The sequence below is a fragment of the Lycium ferocissimum genome, chromosome 7, assembly GCF_029784015.1.
Source record: "Lycium ferocissimum isolate CSIRO_LF1 chromosome 7, AGI_CSIRO_Lferr_CH_V1, whole genome shotgun sequence".
Lineage (NCBI taxonomy): Eukaryota > Viridiplantae > Streptophyta > Magnoliopsida > Solanales > Solanaceae > Lycium > Lycium ferocissimum.
Genome location: NC_081348.1, coordinates 42,635,963 through 42,645,582, shown reverse-complemented (window position 1 = coordinate 42,645,582; position 9,620 = coordinate 42,635,963). Strand labels below are relative to the sequence as shown.

At 32.3% G+C, this 9,620-nt stretch overlaps 1 protein-coding gene across 2 annotated transcripts; it reads right to left on the bottom strand.

Annotated features, from left to right (window-relative positions):
• Positions 1 to 2,252: 2,252 nt before the first annotated feature.
• On the bottom strand, positions 2,253 to 7,704 carry LOC132062864 (uncharacterized). Of its 2 annotated transcripts, XM_059455340.1 has the most exons (14): positions 7,352 to 7,700; positions 7,138 to 7,249; positions 5,766 to 5,878; positions 5,533 to 5,655; positions 5,221 to 5,429; positions 4,271 to 4,346; positions 4,087 to 4,173; positions 3,903 to 3,983; positions 3,620 to 3,652; positions 3,483 to 3,536; positions 3,316 to 3,357; positions 2,971 to 3,049; positions 2,799 to 2,869; positions 2,253 to 2,624 (listed from the first exon to the last, which is right to left on the bottom strand). In XM_059455340.1, the coding sequence occupies exons 1-14, from the start codon at positions 7,514 to 7,516 to the stop codon at positions 2,544 to 2,546; spliced, it is 1,326 nt and encodes a 441-aa protein (XP_059311323.1). In that variant the 5' UTR covers positions 7,517 to 7,700; the 3' UTR covers positions 2,253 to 2,543. The 2 variants fall into 2 exon arrangements, 1 of the variants encoding a protein (XP_059311323.1); XR_009416268.1 differs by lacking the exons at positions 2,253 to 2,624; positions 2,799 to 2,869 and having other exon boundaries at positions 2,999 to 3,049; positions 3,316 to 3,402; positions 7,352 to 7,704.
• Between the last annotated feature and the right edge of the window lie 1,916 nt (positions 7,705 to 9,620).

The window sequence follows — 9,620 nt, the reverse complement described above, 5'->3', positions numbered from 1 at the left end:
ATAAGCAATAAGTGAAAAAAAAAAAAGAAGAAAAAAAAGTAGCCTCCATGGCAGCAAAATAACAAAAAGAGTAAAATAAAAAATATATAATTCACAACACATTTTGTAGACGTGGAATGGTGGAAGTGTGCCTAGTTCACAATACTGATCAAGTTTTTCATTTTTATAACTTCTAGTTACAAAATAAATGCAAATATATGTTCTTTTATTTATGTGATCTGTATTCTTACCGAATCAGATGCTTTACCTTTGAAGTTTGAATAGAAACATTGTCTATTATAGCCAATAATGTAGTAATTTTCCAGATCATCATAAGCAATATTGTTTGCAGCCTGGCAGTCCTTCACTCCTTTGGCTATATATATATATATATGTTGACCAAAGTGACTTTTTTATTAATTTTTACTATTCGAGAGAAATGAGCGAATAAGCAACAGAAACCCAAATAATTTCTTAAGAAATACACCTCATTGTACTGCCGTCCGAAAATGAATACACTGGCAAAAGTCCACCAATTTTTTACTCATGCTCACAACCCCAATATCCTGGGTTCATAACATGATAAGACTAAATGAAGATGTACCATGAAATGCTATATTCGTTTGGTGCTTAGGTCAGGTGTATATATAATAGTGGTGCTCAAGTTCTTTGATATGCTTATGGAGCCTTTTAAGTTTCCAAGACTCATAACTGGACAAAGTAATATTATAACTGAAAGAATAAATTCAGCCTATTGAGGTTTGTCAAGGCAACAGACAAGGCATAGAGGCTGCATTAACAACCCCGCGATTACAAGCATGAATCCCACGAAGACAAGTATTAACCCCACTTTATTAGAGGGACTTTATAGCCTATTAATTGAATAAGATTAATTGAATTATGATGATAAAAATAATAGGGTAAAAAGCTAAAAAAAAAAAAAAAAAAAAAAAAGGAGAAAAAAGATAAATAGGAATGCTAGTCATAGAGAGTTGCCACATCACCTTGTCTATGCCTAGCTTTATATTATATATAGATTTTCTGAAGTTAATGACATTGTGATTATATTATTAAATTGTTTAAACTTTGACTATTTGTGATAATCTTGTTAATTACTCAACTTTTCCATTAGATGTGTGCAATTTAGAATTTTTTGACCAATCAAAGGTGTAAACATTGAATTTTGCGATCATAAAGGGGTATTAATTAATTATCATCACATAGTGGGATGATTGCTTGGGAATGAGATTCTAAAAACAATCTCTATTGTCAAATATTATAAAGCGTAGTGAACACAAGGATCAAAACAAGAAATAATAATTAATATCTTCCTGAATACTTACCAGTTACCATGACACCGTATTTTGATCAAATTTTAAGGCTAAGAGGACATTTAACATGAAAGGGAGGTAGTATCACCTAACAATGATTAAATTAAACCAAAAGCTAAAAGCATCTAACAACTCCAGACTATTGGGTTGACCTTTGATTCCCCAAATCCTACAAGCTTACAACCGGGGTTGGTTTGTGATATTTAAATTTGAAATTTGCTTTCGTTCTTTAATTTATAATGGGCTAGTTAGACCCTTCTTCTTAGTCAATGATTTAAGTTAATACCATGGGGATTATGTTATATAGTTTCAACTTTGATGTGATTATCTGAAAAGGGGAATTGAGTAGTCAGTCATTTTCCATATACGTATGCCAATTTAAGTAGTCAGTCATTTTCCATATGTGTGCGCGAATTCAGAATTTTCGAACAATCAAAGTTGTAAACGTTGCAAATTGAGATAAAGGGGTATTTATTACCATTGCATATTGGTATCATGGTATGATTGCTTAATAAAGAGATTAATTCCTATTTTGACTTTTGCCAAAAGTTTCATTCCCTTGTGGAAATATAATAAAGCAGTGGTTGTAGCAAGTTAATTACTCTATGTCTATCGATTAGTTAAAATGCGCATACGTTGAATTGAACACCACTTGAGGGAATGAGAGTTAACTCACTTGGTGAGCTTTCTATCTTGCTGAATGGAAGGCTTAAACCTACGTGACATTTTGTTCTCTTTTTTTCCTTCTCCTTCCTTATGCAATTAAAACACAATCCTCGTCACAAAAAGAATAATATTAAATTAAAAATTATATAGAGATGATTATTGGGTTAGTATAGCTAATGAAAATTAAAAAGTGGGCTTGCAGATGGGATGCTGTTATAAAATTTAAGTGTGTGAAAACGAGCCGCCAATTTTTTTTTTTGATTAATTAATTTCTCATCTGAATGCCACTTTTGTGAGTATATCATAAGTATCTTTGACTAAAACTTAAGAAAGATGACAGAAGTGTATATTTTCTTTTATCTTTCTTCCACGTGTGCTTTCAAATATAAGTAGCAAAAAGTATTAAAGGTGCCATGACAAATTTATCAAGTAGTATCATTTTGATACTACAAGACATTAGATGCTTCACAAAAAGTCTCCTACAAAATACATAATTTGAAAGTTGTGTATAGGATTTTGGATATACAAATTAATATAGCTTGCTGATCGAATTCTCCTTCAAGCCTCCTAGCAAAGGACGTCCCTGATTTTGTTTCTTGAATTATAGGTACCAAACATTATCATCATGCTAGGAACAATTGCTATCAACTGCACAAAACGTTGAAGGAAATCAATATTAACATTGTGCAATTAATAATGTAATTTTTATATACGGATAATAAAAAATTACAACTATCAGATCAACTAAGAGAAGAAAAGAGTTTAGAGGAACAAGAAAATTAAAGCGTTAATGTATGTTAATCTAATAAGCGTAGTGCTTACCCAAGCAAGGCCGACACAAAACATACTAAAACCAGGATAATTAAACGGAGCTCTCTCAGATAAGAAAAGATCTAGAAATATAGAGATGAAGAAGATTGTTAGTTTAGTTTGAAAATCTAGGTCAAATTTACGCAATACAGTTGAACAACAACTTAATTAATTAATCAATTACCTGTTAAAGGACTAAATATAAATGGAGAGAGAATGTTGGCAAAGGAGCTTATGCCAGAAATGCACCCTTGAGCAATTCCCTATTAGGTTGAATAAAAGAACAATGGTCAACAAGCGAACTCAAATCCTCTGAAAAAAATCTAATACTATATGTGTATTTTAATGTGTCGTACCAGGTTATCTTATTTTTTTATATCACTAATTTCACCTATATGGACAGTTATTTGTAGTTTTTTTTTTAGATGACCTGATAGTACAATTTTTTAATTTTTTTTTTTAATTGTCAGTATATAAAGTTAAGCTCGTATACCGCATATCGCTAATGAAAGGTATATATGTTGATTACCTGTTCGTTTGGTCCAACTTGTTTTGATACAATGCTTTGTAACTGAATTGGATAAAGGACTTACATTAATATTCCAACCATGATAATCTATCAACGAAAAAACTAAAAAAGTCAACAAATTGACAATCTTTTTTTTTTCCCTGGGAAGTAAACAAGAGAAAACTTACAGCTGGTTTTGCTAAAAAGAGAAACATAGGAAACAAAGCAACTGCATAAGGAACCTGAAATCATGAAAAATGTTAAAAAAAAAAAAAAATTAAAGGTGTTAAATTGGGAAAAAGAGTAATACAAAGCTTTAGCTTACCCAAGCTGCCCATGCAATGCTATCTATTAGCATCTGCAGAATAGTGAAGAAGAAGAAAACCATCACTAATACATACACATAAAAAGGACTAAAGAAATATCAATCAATTACTTACTCCTTCATTTGAAAATTAGTTTGATTGACTATACAATCCTCTGAGCGTTTGGTATGACATGAGAAGTTCTTTTTCATCTAGATATATTCTTATTGAAAAATGTAGGAAAATATTTTTCTGAGGAAAAAATAAAAGAAGAGAAACTGCACAAATCTTAGAAGTACATACATTGCTAAAACCAGCTATGAGCGCCAAGGAAAGTATTGTCTCCTCTCCAATTATAGGAGCCAATCTAGGCACTAAGATCAACTGCACCAAAATTTAACAAGGAAAGACAAATATTATAAAACAATTATAAACTGAGTAAATGAATTAAGCTAATTTTTTTAAAAGAATCAATTTGAACATGTACCTGAGAAAATGTCGCTCCGCTGTAGCAAATAAACATTAGAACAGCAAAGTTGTCTTTGTTGTATTGAAATCGACCCCTTAAGAAGTACTACAAAATATTAGAAAATAAACAAATAAATGTTAGTTGTGAGGTTGTTATATTCTAATGCAATTGACACTTTAGAGAGATAGAGATATGTGAGTACCATAAATGGAGTTTGAATTCCGCCTTCAGCAAGACCATACAAGAATGAAATAATTGTTGCCAATAAAAGTGTGGTACTGCAAAAATAATAATAATAGAAAATAGAAAACTAAATGAATCTGAGAGAAGTGCAAAAGTAAATAATACTCTGTTAAATGTGCGTGCTTAGTTGCGTGTTTAGTTCTTTTCTTTCTCAAACTTACTTATAGATAAGTATACTTTGATTTTATTTTATTTTTTTCCCAATCAACTATACCGACGTTAACTGATTTAGAATTGAGATGCAGTTGATTAATTGATTGATTTTTTAAAGAAGCAAGCAAAAGAACAGACATAATCCATGATGGGCTCCAAATGATACATGGGCTTAACTATAAATATTGCCCAATTTCCAAGTTGGTATTGGGCTCGAGAGAGACTTTGGACCCCATGCTTGATAAAAATAGCACCCATTTGGCCACTTATTAACCATATTATCAAAGAAAGAATAGTCATTATTTATGAAATTTTCCCCATATTTGTGAAGCAGGTTTTTTCTTTTTCCTTTTTGGCTGAAAGAATTTGAAGTAGTGAAGAGTATATAGAAAAGGTAGGTACCATCATAAATAAAAGTTATCTTCAAGAGCTTTTATCAATGGTCTCTTTATAGATTCTCATAGGTCCAAAGTTAGGAGATAAAATAAAGATAACCGAATTAATAGCTTACAAGTGTTAATTGAACGAAAACTCAATGACTTTTTCAACGACTATAATAGCATACCAAAAGTTGGTGCTAAGTGGTATCAGTATCTTCAATGAATAATGGAAGTCTTATTTTTTCAAACAAAAAAAATTGGCACTCTTCCCATGTGTAACATGTTAAATTATTTTACCTACCAAATGATTGAATTGCATAAATAACAAAACTAAAAGCTAGAGTAGGAATTTGTAGGGTAAGGTCACCCATCTTACCTACTCTTGAGCAACCAAATAATATGGTGAAATGGTGGAATATTCTTAGGACTCAGCGTTCTCTCTGAAGAGTCACTTTCAGACCTATCATCACCATTGGCTAATATTGGTTGATTGAGAGCATCGTCGTTCTTATTAATGTGACTAGTTGTGTCCTTCAGGAATATTGTCATGTATATTGCTGCGGCTGATGAAGAAATGGATGACACCTTCATTCCAACAAATTTTATGACAAATTGTAACAAAACTAAGAGCAAAAGTTAATGAGTCATAAATAGAAATTATAAGAAGATGATTAAATGAGAAGTGAACCAGAAATATTTGTGCTGTGGAGAGGAAACGAACAGCAAAGGTAGCACATAAATATGCAGCAGAGCCTACACCTGACACAATTCCAATAGCAGAAGCACGCTTCCCTTCTGACATGCAATCAGCCTGATTTAAGAAAAGTGAATTCAAAATTTAGAGTCGATAAAGCTCGAGTTAATAAAGAATTCATAAATTGAGCTAGGATTATTAGGCTTAAATTCAAATTGAAATATTACCGCATAAGCAATGGGAAGGCACTGAATGCCAGTGTCGCTGAGCATGCCAGTCAGGGTCCTTATGACATAGTAAGCATAGAAATAGTTTGTTGTCCTCCGGTATGCCATTATTACTTCAAAAATCGAACAAATTAGGTACTATTGTTTACGTTGTTGTAACTGGAAGGCTATGTGGTAACCATAAAACGAGCATTTTTCTAAATTCTTAAGGTATTTCAAAGGGAAAATGAGATTTTCAACGGTTGGACGCAATGGCGGAGCTAAAAATTTTGTCAAGGATGTTTGAATTTACATAATATATATATTAAGGTTGTTCAATATGTAATATATATCTGTAATATGTAATAATTGGTAAAAAATTTCAACATTTGTCAAGGATGTTCGAATATATATATATATATATATATATAGACACACACACACTTCCTTCGTTTCAATTTATGTGAACCCATTTGACTGGGCGCGGAGTTTAAGAAAGTAAAAAAGACTTTCAAACTTGTGGTGTTAAATGAGTCACTTGTGGTGTTAAATGACTATAAATCATTGTAGAAAGGTAAATTGTTTTCAAATTTAGAAAGAGGTCATTCTTTTTGGCATGGACTAATAAGGAAATAGGTTCACATAAATTCAAACGGAGGGAGTATATATTATGGTGTTTAATATGTAATATATCTCTGTGTATGTAATACTCCCTCCGGATCAAACAAAGTGTCCACGTAGCTTTTTTTTCTTGGGTAAAAAAAAGTGTCCACTTATCAAATCAAGAAAGAATTAATCTTATTTTTTCAGATTTGCTCCTATTAAGTGTTATATGATTAAATCCCAATGCTTATTTGATTAGGGGTAATTTAGTCAAATTATCTATTTTTGTCTACGAGTTAGTATTTTCTTAAGGGGTGTGCAAATGGCTAAGTGGACTCTTTTTTTGTCCGGAGAGAGTAATTGGTAAAAAAAATTGGCGGGTGTTTGTCGAACACCCTTGCTGGGCTGTGGCTCTGCCACAGGTTGTACGTCAATAAGACTGTTAAGTTTTTTGCAGAATATAACATTTTCGATCGTGTAATGGGAAGTTCCTAAAAGAATTATCAGAATATTTTGTTTGTTGAAAAATGTACTGGTAATATTATTTTGATAGACTCTAGCCATCGAAAAATGTTTCCGATGGGCTGCTGTCCAAATATTCCAAAATGCACCATCTTAACGTACCCAAGAAACAGTCGATTTTTTTCTTTTTTCTCTATAATGTTTTATCAACCAATTGTATTCTGACAACTCTATCGTGGTCATAAATACATTTCAGTGAGATTTTTCGTTTAATTACAAATTCCAGTAGTGATACTCATGAGTTGCATGCTAAGAAGACAAGATTTACCTGAAGGAAAAATCAAAGCAGTAACGGGAATTGTGAGCAAAGCTTTCCTTCCATATACATCAGATAGCTTTCCAAGCAATGGCATCAACAACATTGATCCCAATCCCATAATCTGCAATCATCTAATTAACGAATTAACATCGAAAACAAAGATAACTCAGATATTTTTCTATAAAAAATAGAAGAATTGGTGTGAACCGATTCATTAACTTACGGCTTGCTGGAAACCAGAAAGATAAATGGCAAGAGAGCACTTGTCTTGAGAAGGACAAAGTGCATCCATAGTAATATCAGTCATTGCTGGAGTCACCACATTTAACGCAAAATTTGAGAGAAACACTGTCACAAATAAGTGTTTCAAACTGCTAAGCTTGTCCATATTATGCTTTGTTTTTCACTCTGCTTTGCTCCTCCTTCAAGTGATCACCTTTCTTATAAATTGAATTGAGAGCTGTTGTAGCTTGATATTCAACAAACATTTTCAACGTAGTTACAGATAATTGATGATTTTTTTCTTCATTTTTTTTTTCAAGAGTTGACAATTTGTTTGTCTTATTGGTATGGTTGGTGAAAAAGAGAAAGGGATTAAGACACCTTCAAAGGCCATAGCCTTATCCTAATGACAATTATAGATTGATGCAGTGGCGCTGTGACGGAGCCAAGATTTTCACTAACGAGATCTAAAATATAAAAAAGTAAACATACAAAAAAGCTCATATTAATATACCTAAAAAATAATTTTAGCCTTATATGTACAGTGTATTTATTATACCAAGGATATTTGGATGAACGCCTTTGCGGATAGTATCTTTTCATATACTACCAACCTCTAACTAACACGGTTGGTACTACTTACACATGGACGAATTAGGTCATGTTATGCACTATGAGGGACCCTTTTAAACTGTCGATCATTAGTTTGACTAGAATAATATATTGGATTATTCTGCATATTTACTTTCTTCATTTGCTTTTAAATTTGATTATTGGCGAAGTGAGTAGTTCCTATCGAATCATATTAGTTTCATTTTTTTTTAACCGAGTCCTATTAATTAGTTGAATCATACTTTCTCAGAATAATTTTAACTTAGGAACTAATTTTTGAAAGGTACACTTGCATGTGTATCTAATGTTTTCTTGATTGAAAATGGGAAAGTTACCTGAATATGTCAAGCTAAATATTGACGGTGGGGAGTATATATGAAAGAAAAAAGAATATGCATGAAAGCTAAAGCTATGATTAGATACAGACATCTCGATTGTCAAGAAGTTACATTCGAACTCTTATCTAATTATATGAATTGAATTTTTAAGTTTTCATTTTTTTCTTTTGCTAACTATGTAAAAAAAGAAATAACACATGATGTAAAAGCAATTTAGAAAGGAAGAGCATTTTGCGCGTAAACAAAACGCTCACTATTTACTTTTCGGCTTTACTTTAAAAAATAGTCATTATCATAGATTTTCAAATTCCACGAGAGAAACCATAGGACAATATCCTAAAGTTTCACTTATGAAATTTGAAATCGCGTGATTGGTTATTTTTCAATTAGGATCTGAAAAGTGGCTATTTGTGAATTCACCCTATTTCCCACTCTCCTCGTTTAGAAATGCAAAAGCCCAGGCCATTCCTTGGGTTTGGATTCTTGGGTTTTTTCAAAAAAATTTTGCGCAGGTTTCCCTACAAAGGCATTGGTCTTTAATTTTTGGCCATCAAATTTTTGGTCTTTAATTTTTGTCATTCGCTTAAAAAAGTGATCAAAAATATTCTGAATTTTCGGGTTCGAAGTCCCGCTCAATCAAAAAAAAAATTTTTTTAAAAAAAAGCGCAAGACAAAGGTTGGATTCTCAAGGCAGAGTTTGCCTTATGCCAAGGTAGAGTTTCATGGAAACTCTGCCTTATGGATAGAGTTGCTACCTTAAGGCAAACTCTGTCTTATAAGGGAGAGTTTGCAGACAAACTCTTCCTTGCGTTTTTTTTTTTTTTAATTTTTGACTGAAGGGGGGGGGGGGGGGGTTTGAACTCGGAACCCAGTAATTTTAGGCGAAGGACAAAATTAACGACCAGCAATTTGAGGGACAAAAATTAAACACCACCCCCAAATATGGACAATCATGCAAATTGGCCATTTTTCATCTTTCCTTGGACCATGGACAGTGGCTCCTTGGGCTCTCCAATTCTTTCTTTCTTCATAAAATTGCACGGTTTGTCCTTCAAAATGGGCTGATCTTTAATATGTTTGTTCCTCAAAATCGAGATATAAGTTCGGTGTGAGACATAATTTGAGGAATATTATGATCCGAAATAAAAACTTATGCCCCACGAAAAAGTTGTTTGCATTGAGGGACAGAAATTAAAGACCAGCACAAAAGAGGGATAGTAGTGCAAATGACCCTTCTTTCTTGCACTAGATTATCAGTTACCAGTAAAACTCAATAACTTTGATCAACTGTATTTGTATTAAAAAGAATTATTTTATATA